The 15,687-nt window shown below is 42.0% G+C and overlaps 1 protein-coding gene across 1 annotated transcript in view; it reads right to left on the bottom strand.

Moving 5' to 3' along the window:
* Positions 1-6,650: 6,650 nt before the first annotated feature.
* Positions 6,651-15,687, bottom strand: part of LOC145356381 (myosin-4-like) — a 35,303-nt gene continuing 26,266 nt past the window's right edge. Inside the window, exons 32-41 of the mRNA XM_080209061.1 lie at positions 14,807-14,972; positions 13,614-13,738; positions 13,184-13,492; positions 12,457-12,660; positions 12,225-12,350; positions 11,472-11,642; positions 11,265-11,369; positions 10,741-10,836; positions 10,507-10,635; positions 6,651-6,796 (exon numbers count right to left, since the gene is read on the bottom strand). Of these exons, the coding sequence (XP_080065187.1) occupies positions 6,773-6,796; positions 10,507-10,635; positions 10,741-10,836; positions 11,265-11,369; positions 11,472-11,642; positions 12,225-12,350; positions 12,457-12,660; positions 13,184-13,492; positions 13,614-13,738; positions 14,807-14,972 (1,455 nt within the window). The 3' untranslated portion in view covers positions 6,651-6,772. The remainder of the gene's footprint in view (positions 6,797-10,506; positions 10,636-10,740; positions 10,837-11,264; positions 11,370-11,471; positions 11,643-12,224; positions 12,351-12,456; positions 12,661-13,183; positions 13,493-13,613; positions 13,739-14,806; positions 14,973-15,687) is intronic.

The following is a 15,687-nucleotide window of genomic DNA, read 5'->3' as shown; positions in this document are numbered from 1 at the left end:
AAACAGGTTAAGTTACATAATAAATACTGCATTACAATACAGCTACCTACACTACCCCATCAAGGCAAAGCCATTTGAGCAACACAAGATCAGAGCAGACTCTGGGAAACAGGCCTGCCCATTGACTCATAATGACACCAAAGGAAAAATAGTCTTGCATCTTATGAAGTTTGCACTGAGGTTGCACAAATCACATTTGATGCACATTTTAAGTTCCTTTTTGATGCTACAAGATGCACTAACAATATCATTCAGGTCCTGCAGCTGAGCATTGTATTGAATAAATATAGTCTAAGACTGATATCTTTTAATGTAACTGCAGTTTATTCTAAGTATTGGGTTAATTTTCTAGTGTATGTTAATCATATTTTAAAAGCACTTTTATCATTGTATCAACTAATTGCATTTTCTTTTTCACATTAGGCAGCCGAAGAGTAGAAAAAAATGCTGAAATATTCCAGAGAAGAAGTATGCAAAATGTGCATTTTTTTGAGACAGTTTTGTAACTAATATTAATTACAATTAGCCCTATTCATAGAAATAAAGTTGCAACTCCAAAAATTATTTGTTGTTATTCTTGAATGTGGACACAGATGCCTGGAGAGCAGTTGAGTTCTAAAAATACACTTATTATATATGCAATGTTTAAAATCCAAATGTTGTTGCATCACTGAAACTATCAGTCACAATTTATAGTTTTTATTATTCTTGCATGTCCCATCCTTTATTCTCAGATATCACAGTATTTCATCTTCTATGTGCTGAACTGACATAGCACTAGGGGGGGCTAATGTGCAGAAAGATCCCCTCTGAATCTGAACGTTCAAACTTCTGGAAACACTCAGTAGGGACAGAATGCAGTTTCTAATTCTACATACAGAAAGTGATATCTGCAAATCTTCCACCTTACTGACCAATTTCATCATCACCCCACCCTCCAACCCAGCCATCAATTGCCAAAGCTGACCAATCATCTTAAACAGGCAGGCAAACCTGTCCTTCGGCTGGCTACTGATTTCCTCCGACATGTCCAATTGCGTAGCTCTGGCCTGAGGCCCAATCTCCTCCAAGCCTCAATTCCCAATCAATGATTGCGCCCAACTCATCCAAGATCTCCCTGTCCCTAATCACCCCTCCATCCCAGCAAAATACACTTCACTTCACCGGCGTCTAAGTGTTCCACTCTCAAGGAAGCTTTCCCATGCTGCCCCCAGTGACAATTGCACTGCCCAGCCCTCCTCCCACCAAAGGACTCTGGTCATCACCATTTCTATTCATAGAACCCAACAGTGCAGAAGGAGGCCATTCAGCCCATTGAGCCTGAACCAACAACAATCCCACCCCAGCCCTATCCCCATAACCCTACGTATTTACCCTGCTAGTCTCCCTGACACTAAGGGGCAATTTAGCATGGTTAATCAACCCAATCCGTGCAATCCTTAGAGTGTGGGAGGAAACCCACGCAGACACGAAGAGGAGTGCAAATCTGCACAAACAGACAAGCCAGGAAATCGAACCCGGGTCTCTGGCACTGCGAGGCAGAAGTGTAATTACTTTGCCACACTTCAGATCTGCTGCTAGTATTACTACCCTGACATTCAAGGAGACTTTTCAGGTGAGTTGGGGAGTTGAAGGGGCTGGTATCCTAGTTTATGGAATTGAAGCCTGAAGTCCTATATTGAACTCCACCATTCAGTCCTGAGGATTGCACTCCTATTGAACTTGATGTTTGAAAATAGACAGAACTGAATTTCTAGGCCAGGGAGTTAACTCTCCACTTTAAAATATACTGTGTGTATAGTACCATATTAGAAAACTTCTGGAAATGCACAGAAAGCCCATTAGCACCCAAGAAAATTTAAACTGAAAGACCATAAATGCAACTGAACAAAATGAAGGGGTAGAGCAAAGAAATGTTGGGTGGAAATTTCTGGCTGTGCTCGCCCCAAAACCAGAAAATCCCACCCAGAGTCAACGGACCTTTCTATGGGGTTCAACCAACACCGCCCCCACCACCACCACCAACCCACTACGATTCTTGTGGTGGGCGGAACAGAAAAAGAGTCAGTCTGACTCTTAACACAAATGAATAGTGGAATTAATCATCTGCAAATAGTTTTTTTCAAATTTGGAAATAGCTGTACTGCTGGATAACATATAAAGATAATTGAATGAAATACTTAAAAACACGGACAAAATATTTTAATTTTACATTTTGTAATCCTGCAGCATTTTATTGATCACACAATTCCTTTCATGCAGTCTATCACAGAAAGGATTTCCAGTTGTGGCATTCCTGAGTATAATGTTCATGTTTTCGCATATGTCTTTGAATGCATCATTGGAAGAATCATTCAGAAAATTAGTTAGTCTCAAACCATTTCTCCATTCTCATTTCCTTCTATTAGCTACTCAGAGTCTGAGATTTTGCAACCCATCCCAATAAATCACGAGGGTTGAATCTTATCACTTTGATTGCCATGTTGATGAATATCTTATCGAACATTCAAGAAGAATAGGATTATTATCTGAAAAGGAAGAATGTGCAGGGCTTTGAGGAAAAGGCAGGGAAGTGACACCAGGATAAATTGCTCCTTCAGAGGGCTAGTACAGGCATGATGGGCCAAATGGCCTCCTTCAGTTCTGTAATCATATGACTCTGTGATCTTGACCCAATACTTTACCCTGTCCTTTCCATTCTCTGTGACCCTCTCTTGTATAATACATCAAATATCCTAATTTAGTTGAGCTTTGGATGGTCTTATGTGATGTCTCAGAGCACTCCAGATTTACTCAGAGATCTCAAGTCCAAATCCTTCCACCTAAGTATTCAAAGGTGCAGAAAAAAATGGAACTATCTAGTTCTTTCCAAATCAGCAAGTTTATAACACAACAAGGAAGGCAACTCGGGATTTTGCCAAAAGACCAATTGATAGGGACTGTGGTTTTAACCATATGATGTGGATTCTTTGCATAAGAGGCAAAACTTTTATGCAGTATATTGTTGATCACCACAAGATTCCTTTCATGCATTCTATTGCAGAAAGGACTTTCAGCTGCTGTATTCACAAATAAGGCTTACATTAACACTGCAATGGAGTTACTGTGAAATTCCCCTAGTTGCCACACTCTGGTACCTGTTTGGGTCAATGCACCTAATCAACACATCTTTCAGACTGTGGGATGAAACTGGAGCATCTGGAGGAAACTCACGTAGACATGGGGAGAGTGTGCAAACTCCACACACTCAACCTGGGAATTGAACTTGGGTCCCTAGCACTCTGAGGCAGCAGTACTAACCACTGTACCACCGTGCTGCCCCAAATGACTATAATGTTCATGTTTTCACATATGTCTTTGAATGCATCATTGAAAAATTTTTTTCCATGATCAGTCAGAAGTTTAGTTAGTCTCTATCCGTTTCTCCATGATGTTGTCCGTTATCACCTTTCGTCCTCTCGAGGTATTATTCCAGAAAGATAAAATTTAGTTGCCATGTTTATAAAATGTAAAATGAAAATATTTTGTCCATGCTTTTAGATTCAAGGCATCTACTGGATTAAATTAACATGCCAATGGAAGGTTTTGATATGGTGATCCTGATCTATACAGACTTTGCCCTTCTTGCTAATCTCTTCAATAGCCTCTTACATTCTTCACCAACCATAGCTGCATCCTTTAGCAAGGTTTTAAATCTTTGGATGAAAAACTTTTTCTGTGACATTTAAGGCTGGAATGTTATGGCCATTCACGTTGGTGGGATTTTCCCAACCCCCCGCAGCAAACAGAGATTTGGCTGGACACCAAATTCTCCAACCTCGCTGCAGCGGGAGCGTGGCGTGAACGGTCAGTATGATCGCGCCCACTATGTTTTTTTTCTCTCTGATTTAGTTCATGTGTGATTAGTGCTTGACTATCACTTGACAAGAAACATCAGGTTTTGTTAATGACATGCAATATTATCCTGACAATGAATTGACTTTTCAAAAATAATTGCCGAATCACGCTTTGGTCAAGTTTCATTTGTGCATTTTTCATAGATGGTTTACTTGACAGCACAGCAATCTCGCTAGAGACTGCAATGCTACTGATAAAATGGCAAACCGAAGCAAACAGTTCTTTCATACCCCTCCACTTTTCATCAATATTCACTATCTGGCAAATCTAGATAACATTTAACTAAAAGCAAAATTTTGCGAATGTTTGAAATTTGAAAAATACTAGGATTACTCAGCTGAACTGGCAGCATCTGTGGAGCGAGAAACAGAGTTTCAGGTTTTACACCTTTGAACTGTGACCCGATTGAATAGTCACAGCCCAGAAATGTTAACTCTCTTTCTCTCTTCACAGGTGCTGGCAGATCTGCTGAGTGCTTTCAGCATTTTCAGTTTTTATTTAACATTTAGACAAATCTTTTCAACATATTGTCATAGTGCAAGTGCAATCTAGCACAGTTCAGTTGAATGAGTCCATGACTGACATTTTGATCATAGGTTTAAAGTTCCCTGTGACTCGTACAGTTCATTCAGATTCATCATTATCTTTATCAGCTACTTCAGAACTCGTGTCGTATTGAGGACCATGTGTTTCCGCTTTGGGCTCTTCATCACAATAACATTTTGAGTTAAACCTGAAGCTTGCGTATCCATTTCTTTACTTCAGTTCTACTGCTGTAATAGCCAGATCCACAATAGGCACTTGCATCCTCATCCTGCCTGTCTCCAACCCTTCCATTGTACTGCATCCAGCATTTTAAAATCAGATAATCATTGAGTCCTCCATCCACCACAAGAAGTTCCACAAAGGCTGCAGGATATTACTGTTTCCCCAGGAATTGTTTCAGGAAAGCAGATATCCATTCCTATAGGGAGCCCATTTCCAAGAACTGAACACCATTTAGAACCTGAAGTCAGTCCGTAATGTAACACCTCAGCACGATCCAGCAGTTTAACCATGAGGACTGACCGAAGACTCTCTTATATTGTCCATCAAAATCCATACGTTCTTCCATTGAATACCACCTGTTTTTCAATATGTAGCGAAGTCAGACCATGCCTCACGAGGCATCATAAGTCATCTACCTTGTAAATTTTATCCAATAATTCCAATAGATGTTTCAAACCATCATAATCCAACTGACTGGCATCCAGCGCACAAAATACTTTATTCCTGATGATATTTCCGGTGAGAAGTAACAATGCCAAGGCCATGACTTGTTTCCCCTTTGTAGGGACATTACCTGTGTCTACATATCCACAACATACTTCCATTGTCATTGCAGCCAGTCTTTAAGAACATTGCAGTGTAATCAAGACTCAACAATTTGGATGTGATTTCTCTAACTTTTCACATTGGCCACAAGGAGTGCAGTCTTCTTTTTAAAAAGCTTTCAACCTTCACCTGTATGCAACCATCTTCTGCACCATGTTATTCCAAAGAGCCAGTAGGTGAAGAATAGTACCTTTGTCCATTCTTAACTTAATAACAATGCAACATTGCAAACATTTACCTCTAAATTTAACACACTCAAGTTTCAGTGAGTGTCTCTTTACGTATATTCCCAAGTTAAAGCCCAATTACCTGCATACAATTAAATACAATTTGTATACAAATAACACCCATTCCAAAACTTCTCATTTTATTTTGGAAGTATTATTTGCCACCACCCCTGTCCCCTCAATGCTGTCAGAACTCTGTTTAATGCATTTATCTCTCGTGAGGGTAAGTTATGATCAAGAATGCGCTGCCTGAGCAAGCAGATTGAATGATCATCCTCAGAAGGGATTTGGATATCTACATCGAAAGTAAGAACATGCAGGGTTACATTCATTTGCTAGGGTAACATATGAGGAGTGATCACTTGGGGAAAGCCATGGAGGGTAAAAAAATCAACAAGAGCATCAAATGGGCACCACAGTAGCACAGTGGTTAGCACTGCTGCTTGACAGCTCCAGGGATCTGGGTTTGATCTTGGCTTGGGACTTGTCTGTGTGGGGTTTGTATGCTCTCCTCGTGGCTGTGTAGGTTTGCTCCGGTTTCCTCCCACAGTCCAAAGGTGTGCGGGTTAAGTTGATTTTTAGCTTCCTGAGATGCATATAGAGGGATTAGCAAGTAAATATGTAGGGATATGTGGGTAGGGCCTGGGTGGGATTGTAGTCTCGATGGGCCAAATGGCCTCTTTTTGCAATGCCGGGTTTCTATGATTCTAAGGTGCCAAACCCCAGCTGGCAGAATCATAGCACCTTACTACTCCATTATGAAGCAGCCCATTTGCTTTAATGTCACTGTGGGAATGAAGGAAGGGTGCAGCACAGGTTGCTTCTGACTCTTCTACCTCTCACTGGACAATTGAAGCAACCTTCCTTGCTGGAATGAAACTGGATAACTAAGCATTTAACTTGCCAATCTTAATTATCTGACTCTGCCAGCCAATGGACAAATAACTGAGTTATCAGGGAACCTTCTTCATATATCTTATCAGCAGGTATGTTTATTGTATTTAAGAATAAAACGTTAGCAACACCAATGACAATACAATTGGCTTACATACCAATTTGACTTTTAATATACTTCTGGTCAAATATTTGATTTACCTTTGTTTTTCTCCATAGATTTATCCTAACTAAAGAAATTAGGACAGGACAAATCTCAACACGTTGCTGCTTTCTTTATTGGTAACACATAACTAGTAAGTCTAACATGACATAGAAAAATAAGTTACAAAGAAATACACATTTTGTGGATCTCTTCGGAGAACGCTTCAAGCTCGTAGTTACTCTTCAGCTTTCACTACCTTCTGTAAAATAACAAACAAGATCCAGTGAATAAACTTTATTTTAAAACGATTCTATTCTTGTACAGACAGTATTATAATTTCTGAGAAAGCACTGTAATTACAGTTGCATGTATATTCAACACAAAGCAATTGCTGCTGAGCAGTGATGCTAAACTAACAGTATACCAGTAAGAGGCCAAGTCTCCAAAGGACTTCAGGTGGGATTTTCCAGCCCCGTCCTCCTCCGGGAGCATCCTGTCCTGTCAGAACTTAGTGAACTTTTGGCTGAGACGTTGAATCTCCCAAGAGAGGTCCTGGCATGGAAGGGCTTGAAAATCCCCAGGCTTAGTTTCACTTTGCTTCAGCTTGAAACAAGCCGGACTTTAAATCAGGGGTTCCCAAATTGGGGGGAGCCACCCAGGAGGTCCCTGGCAAGGCAGGCATATTGGAAAATTTGTAAAAAGTTGCAGAGTTGCTTGTCCAGTCAGTGGTTGACTTCTAGGGAAGCGTGGACAGCAGAGTGATGGGAAGAGAAATTCTCGGAATGGAACTTGGAGCAGGTTCTGGACGTGGGATGGGGTGGAGAAGGTCCAGAACAAATTGTCATGTGGAGAGGCGCACGTGCACGTGTGTGTGTGTGTGTGTGTGTGTGCGTGTGTGTGCTTTCTAGCATCACCCTCCCGCCCATTAAAAATGACAAAAAAAGACAAATTTTTTGGTAATAAGAAGGTCACTTTTTAGATTACCCTGATGTGAAGATGCCATCGTTGGACTAGGGTAGATGCAGTAGGAAGTCTCACAACACCAGGTTAAAGTCCAACAGGTTAATTTGGAATCAATATTCGGAGCACTACTCCTTCATCAGATGAGCCATCCTGATGAAGCAGCAGCGTTCCGAAATCTCGTGATTCCAAATAAACCTGTTGGTTTTTAGGTTAATGGGAGGGGATTATGTAGCTGGTGAATATATTTGCAACTCTCTGTTACATTTGATTTCTTTGCTCGCACATGTATCACGGCAAAAAATGGGTGTCAATATTATGTGAATGTTTGGGATTCCCCGATAGTCTTGGTAGGTCACTAGGAGTTTCTCGGCTGGAAAGGTTTGGGAAACCCTGTTTAAGCAACCCTTTTTCTGTAATTAGCCTTTCCAACATGTCTTCTTTCTTACTCACCTGAGAACACTATATCCCTCCCCCCATCGTGTTGACAGTCTCTTCCCCACAATACCTACTCACGTTGGTACAGGATGGACAGCATGTGAACATTTGCCTCCTCATTCATACTGTTCAAAGCCTTGAACACTCCTGTGAAGCAATTATTTACTTTTGCTCCTTAATTAAGCATACTGTATTTGTTCCTCACAATCCATCCTCTGCTACACTGGGGAGACCAAACACAGACTGGGTGTTCACTTTACACAGCACTTCCTTTCAGCCTGCAGGCATAATTTCCACACACCCCCCACCCACCTCCCCCACCCCCGCAAGCTTCTGGTTGTCTGTCATTCTAATTTTCCATCCCACTCCCACTATGACCTTTCTGTCCTCAGCATCCTATGCTATTCCAAGCTAAGGATCATCAACTATGCCTTTGACTTGGCACTTTACAACCTTCCAGAATCAACACTGATTTCCACAACATCAAATCCTTTCCCCGAGCCTTCTTCTTTTGCTCTCCAATGCCAGCTTTTATAATTCTGCCTAACCTGTTCACCCACTTTTTTCTTCACTTGTCCCATTGCCAGTTCTTTTCACCTGGCAACATCATCTTTTTGTCAATCAATTTCTCCAGCTTCCCGTTCTATTAGACCTTTTTTTTTGTTTTTTTTTAACCCCCCTACCCCACCCTATTTCCTTGCTTAAAAATTGGTACATCTCTAAGTACTCCCAATTGGGACAATGGGTTATTGGCCTGAAGTATTAGCTATGTTTCTCCCACCAAAATGATGCCAGTTCTGTTGAGTAATTCCAGCGTTCTCCATTTCTCACTCAGATTTCAAGCATCCGCAGTGTTTAGTTTATACATTGGAGTTCAAGGCTGGAATCTTTGCCCTCGCTCAAGGCTGGGATTCTCCAGCTCTGGTTCTGTGAATGGAGATTTGGCTGAACACCAAATTCTCCATTATCATTAGCAGCGGTAAGGGGTGCTCAAGACCGGAGAATTCCAGCCTAAATCTAGTGCATTGTCAAACCTGGTTTGCAGAATGCTCAGAGTCCAATTCCATCACCTTAAATGTTTAAAGAGTGGGGATCACACTCTCCCTACTTTCTAAACTTTGAACTTTTTAAACTTTTATTGAGGCATCTACCCTTCCCTGTGTCAAGGCAAGCCCAGTAAGAAGTCTCACAAAAGAGACTTCTTACTGTGCTTACCCCAGCTGGCATCTCCACATCAAGGCAAGCCAACAGCTCTCTCCTGGATAAGACTATTTTGTGATGGTATGGTGGCACAGTAGTTGGCACTGCTACCTCACAGTGCCAGGGGCCCGGGTTTGATTCTCAGCTTGGGTCACTGTCTGCGTGAAGTTTACACGTTCTTCCTGTGTCTGCGTGGGTTACTTCTGGGTGCTCCAATTTCCTAGATCTAGATAGGCTGGGCGAATGGGCCAGGAAATGGCAAATGGAATTTAATGTTGGCAAGTGCGAGGTGGTCCACTTTGGTAGGAATAATGGTAGGAAGGGCTATTACTTACGGGGCAAAAAACTGCAGCAGGCGACGGTGCAGAGGGACCTTGGGGTCCTTGTGCATGAGTCGCAAAAACCCAGCCTGCAGGTGCAGCAGGTGGTCAGGAAGGCGAATGGGATGCTGGCCTTCATAGCAGGGGGATTGAATATAAAAGTAGGGAGGTCTTGCTGCGGCTGTATAGGGCATTGGTGAGGCCGCAGCTGGAGTACTGTGTGCAGTTTTGGGCGCCGCACTTACGCAAGGGTATTTTGGCCTTGGAGGGAGTGCAGGGGAGGTTTACTAGGCTGATACCGGAGTTGAGGGGCTTGAGCTATGAAGAGAGGCTGAATAAACTAGGCTTGTACTCGTTAGAGTTTAGAAGAATGAGGGGAGATCTCATTGAGACATATAAGATGATGAATGGGATGGATAGGATAGAGGTGGAGAGACTCTTCCCGCTCAGAAAGGACAGTAGGACTAGGGGGCACAGCCTCAAGATAAAGGGGGCGCGGTTTAGAACGGAGTTGAGGAGGAACTTCTTCACTCAAAGGGTGGTGAATCTCTGGAATTCTCTGCCTGTTGAGGTGGTGGAGGCTGCCTTGCTAAATATTTTTAAGACGCGGGTTGATGGGTTTTTGATAAGCGAGGGGATTAAGGGTTATGGGGAGAGGGCGGGAATGTGGAACTGAGCCACAACAGATCAGCCATGATCTTATTGAATGGCGGGGCAGGCTCGAAGGGCTAGATGGCCTACTCCTGCTCCTATTTCTTATGTTCTTATGTTCTCCCACAGTCTGAAAGATGTGTAATAGGGGATTTTCACAATAACTTTAATGCAGTGTCAACATAAGCCTTCTTGTGCCACTAATAAGTAAACTTTAAATTTATTATAATTACAGTCAGGCAAAAGCTTTGCAAACTAAGTGCAACTCTGTCAAGCTGAAGTTCCAAGCTACAGCCACCTGCACATTGGTATTTACAGTTAATGTCAACTGAATTGGAATAACGTACAGTTGTGGGTCTACATGACAATATATCTGCTGCACTTGAAACAAAAATCTTACCTGGATGTCACGGCTTTTAGCCCTGAGTTTGTTGACCTGAGATTCCGCGATATCAGCACGCTCCTCGGCCTCCTCAAGTTCATGTTGCACCTTTCTGAACTTGGACAGATGAACGTTAGCCTGTTCCTCCTGGAATGGTGTCAAAAAGAATGATGATTAGGCATACACCTCTAAAAGCAGAATTCAATTCTTGAAATGGGAATACAGTACTGGATACTATTCCGAATTACTTACCGACTCCTCGCATTGTCTCTTGTAGGCTTTAACCTTCAATTGTAATTTGTCAACCAAGTCTTGCAGCCTCAGGAGATTCTTTCTATCTTCCTCAGACTGTTAAAAACAGAAACAAGAATATGTAATTCTACTCCTTACTAGAATATCAGTATTGATCATTTCTGATCTACGTTAATAATCTTTAAAATGAATTTTAGACTCCCCTTGCCTACCCAAAGATAGAGGGGTCTAAAACTAGAGGACATTGGTTTAAGGTGAGAGGGAAGAAAATACAAAAAGGTCCAGAGGGTGGCAAGCGTTTGGACGAGCTGCCAGTGGTAATGGTAGAGGTGGGTACAATTTTGTCTTTTAAAAAACATTTTGACAATTACATGGGTAAGATGGGTATAGAGGGGTATGGGCCAAATGCAGGCAATTAGACTAGCTCAGTTGTTAAAAAAAAGGGCAGCATGGACAAGTAGGGCTGAAGAGATGTTTCCATACTGTAAACCTCTATGACTCTATTTAAAATGTTATTTTCATACCTGATAGGTGAGTTCCTTGACCCTCCTTTCATATTTGCGAGCGCCTTTGATAGCCTCTGTACTACGTTTCTGTTCAGCTTCAAATTCATTCTCCAGTTCATGCACCTAGTGTAAGGGAATACAAACAATTGTGTTTTCAAAGTAAATGCTTCATGTTTCCATTCTGCTATTCAGACATGTCATTCAGGGTTCAGTATTATTACATACCCTAGCTTCCAGTTTCTGGATTTGCTTCTTTCCTCCCTTCATTGCCAACTGTTCGGCCTCGTCCAGGCGATGCTGAAGGTCCTTCACTGTCTGATCCAGGTTCTTCTTCATTCTCTCAAGGTGAGCACTGGTATCCTGTTCCTTCTTTAACTCTTCAGCCATCATAGCCGCCTTGAAGTCATTAAGTACAATAAATGTATTAGATGAGGTGGTGGTGCAGTAGTATTGTCATTAGCCTAATGGGTTCAAGTCCCACTGTGATAACTCTCATGATCTGCATGGGGAATCATCGGTTGGGCTTGTTGAATATGAGCTCCTTGAGGACTGATAATTAGTCCATCAGGTGGAACTCGTACATCAAGTCCTATATAAAGCAAGACCCTGAGACGGCCTATTAACCTTTTGGTTGCAGTTTAGACCTGATGTGTTGACCATAGGCTTGTGGTTCTTGTTTATTTTCACTTTTGCAATAAAAGCACGGTTCCTTCACAGCTGACTCCTGGAGGTATTATACCCACCTTAGCAGGTGGTAAATTTTGAATTCAATTAAAAATATCTGGGATCAAAAATCTAATAATCATTGTCATAAAAATCCATCTGGTTCGTTAATGCCCTTCAAGGAAGGAAATCTGTTGTTCTTGGAAGTTTTCTCTCCGTGATTATAACCCCTCTACAACAATGTGGTAGCCCAGCCAATGAGGATAAATCAGCATGAAAGACCAATGTGTCACTACATTTGAATTTAGAACTCACATCAGTAATTGCTTTTTTCGCCTTCTCATCAGCATTTCTGGCCTCCTGAATGGCATCCTCTACTTCAGACTGAAGATGGGAGATGTCGACTTCAAGCTTCTTTTTGGTGTTGATGAGGTTGGTGTTCTATCAGAGACAAAACAATGGTTCTCATTCCATGAGAGAAGCAGCAAAGATGTATTCCATGTAAAGCCTTTAGACAATACTCTTCAATCTTCTGACAGCAAATTACCTGTGAGTGCAGAAGTTGCACACGTTCACTGGTATCAATAAGTTCTTGTTCAGCTAACTTGCGAGATCTTTCTGTCTGTTCCAATGCTGCTCTCAGTTCTTCTATTTCAGCCTGCTGAAGGTTGCTTCTGCGTTCAGACATAGCCAGTTGCTCCTTGAGGTCCTCATTGCTCCTCAAAGCTTCATCTATATGCAACTGTGCATCCTGAATAGCATAAAGAGAGACTTCCGTTAAGTTGCAATTCCCTACATTTAATGAAATCACTAGTTAACATTGTAAATAATTACTTAGTAACTGCAGGGGTCATTTAATCCAATTTTAATATTTATTGCAAGTATTTGAAGAGCTACAGTGGAACAACAGGGAGCAACACGGTAGCACAGTGGTTAGCACTATTGCCACACAGTGCCAGGGATTCGGGTTCAATTCCGGCCTTCGGTGACCGTCTGTGTGGAGTTTGTATGTTCTCCCCGTGTCCACATGGGTTTCCTCTGGGTGCTCTCTAGTTTCCTCCCACAATCCAAAGATGTGCAGATTAGGTTGATTGGCCATGTTAAATTGACCCTTAGTGTTCAAGATGTGTAGGTTAGGAAGAGTAGTGGGGTAAATACGTGAGGTTGCAGGAGTAGGGCCTTCGGAAGATGCTCTGTCAGAGAATCAGTTCAGACTCACTGGCCTCCTTCAGCATTGCAGGTTTCTATGAGTCTATGAACAACATTGCCCATACCTTAAGTTGAGCCTGTACAGTCCTGAGATGCTTTGTAGCTTCTGTAGCCTGGCGATTTGCATGATTCAACTGGATCTCCATTTCATTTAGATCGCCTTCCATTTTCTTTTTGATTCTCAGAGCATCATTTCGGCTTCTGATTTCTGCCTCCAGAGAAGCTTGCAGAGTGTCTACAACTCTCTGATTGTTCCTCTTAATTTGATCAATTTCTTCGTCCTTCTCAGCAATCCTTCTGTCGATTTCTGATTTTACTTGGTTCAGTTCCAACTGGATACGCATCAATTTACTTTCTTCGTGCTCCAGGGATGCCTAAGTAGAGGGACAAAAAAAAATGCAAGTGAGTCAAAGTCTTGGATGCTACTGAACCCACTTTCAGATTTGTCGGAAATAGTGTGATCTCAATGGAAACCATGACCATTTATTCATATACCTCTGCTTCTTCCAGAGCTGTCTGGATTTCAGTCTTTTCGGCCTCGACCTGTTTCTTGGCCTTTTCCAACTCATGCAGTGCCTTACCACTATCTCCAAGTTGTTCAGTCAAATCTGCTATCTCCTCTGTTTAAAAAAAATGACAGTAAATCAGCTTTCTTCAGACAACAAACATTTTGTAGCATCAAACTGTTCTAAACGCCTTCACAGTGGTACTATAAAATAAAATTTGAAACAGAGACCTATTTTTCTTTATTTATTCACAGGATATAGATGTCGACGGCAAAGCCAGCATTTGTTGCCCCTCCTCAATTGCCCTTGAAACCAAATGGCATTGCTGTGGGTCTGCAGTTACATGTAGGTCAGACTGAGTAACGGTGGTAGATTTCCTTTCCTACTCATGAATCTGATGGGTTTTTGCAACAATGATTGAGACCGGCTCCATATTCCAGATTTAGTAATTGAATTTAAATTGAAGTTTATTTATTAGTCACAAGTAAGGCTTACATTAACACTGCAAAAAAGTTACTGTGAAATTCCCCTAGCTGCCACAGTCCAGTGCTTGTTCAGGTCAATGCACCCAACCAGCATGTCTTTTAGAATGTGGGAGGAAACCCCATAGCATGCAGAGGAAACCCACGCAGACATGGGGAGAATGTGCAAACTCCACACAGACAGACAGCGACCCAAGCCAGGAATCAAACCTGGGTCCCTGGCACTGTGAAGCAGCAGTGCTAACCACTGTGCCACTCTATTCCACCAGCTGTCATGGCGGGATTTGAACCCACGCCCCCACAAAATTAGCCTGGGTCCCTGGATTACAAGGTCAGTGACAGTGGCCAGAATTTCTGACCTCGCTTGGAGCTGGGATTCTCCAGTCCTGCTGCAGTGAGTGGTGACCTGGCTGGTAGCAGGAGTGAAATCGGAGAATTCAGGCCATTAACAGGACACCATCACCTGAAGTGGTACTCCAGGAAGGAGATGTTGGATGATCAAACGCTTGGCCAAAAGAGGAAGGCTTAATTAGCATCTTAAAGAAGCGAGGTGAATAAGGTGTAGGGCAAGAATTTCAGAGCTAAAAGCCTAGAAAGCTGGAAGCATGGCAATCAGTGGTGGAGTAATTTAAATTGGTATTGCACAAGAGGTTAATACACAATACTAAAAGAATATTATAAATTTGAAAAAATAACACACGCTGAAGATTCTTGTTCTCTCGTTTGAGTGTTTCAAGTTGTTCCAAAGTTTCCTCATAAGCATTCTTCATTTTGAAGAGTTCAGTACTTAAAGAACGAGATTCCTTCTGAGATGCCTCCAGTTCAGACTGGCATTCCTCATACTTCTGTTTCCAGTCTGCCAGAATCTGTCAGTACACAAGATTTAAAAGGTTGTCATTGCTCCTGGGTTGAAACTTTTATAACTTTTCTACTTCACAAGTCAATTTTACAGATCCAATTTTTTTAACCTTTTCACAGGAGATGGGTGCTGCTGGCTAGGGCAACATTTATTACCCATCCCTAATTGCCCTTAGGAAGATGATGGTGAGCCGCCTTCTTGAACACCCGCAGTGCTGTTAAGAAGAGAATTCCAGTATCTTGACCCAGCAATAGTAAAGGAACGGTCATTTAGTTCCAAGTCAGGATAGTGTGTGACTGTATACTGCTGTGTCTGGTCCCATCAGCAAGACAGGCCCAGGAATGACGTTGGTGTCTGAGACATTGTCTGCAATATGTGATCCATGACTATGTTGCTTGACTAGTCTGTGGGACAACTCTCCCAATTTTGGTAGAACACTCAAATGTGAGTAAGGAGGATTTTGTAGGGTCTACAATACTGGGTTGATGTAGAGTGATCCATAAGGATTCAATTCTTTTTGTTTTATAGCAGTTTGGTACAACTGAGTGGCATTCAATTTGCCGTTTAATGCCAACCACATTGCTGTGGGCCTGAATTTACATGTAGGCCAGATTAGATTAGCATGATTTCCATCCCTGAAGGACATTAGTAAACCACATAGTGTTTTTCCAACAGCCGGCAAACGGATTCAATCACCATTCCTGGGGCTAACATCTAATTAC

The sequence above is a fragment of the Carcharhinus amblyrhynchos genome, chromosome 21 (genome assembly GCF_965287045.1).
Source record: "Carcharhinus amblyrhynchos chromosome 21, sCarAmb.v2.hapA, whole genome shotgun sequence".
Classification (NCBI taxonomy): Eukaryota; Metazoa; Chordata; class Chondrichthyes; order Carcharhiniformes; family Carcharhinidae; genus Carcharhinus; species Carcharhinus amblyrhynchos.
This window is presented reverse-complemented; position numbering and strand designations above follow the sequence as displayed.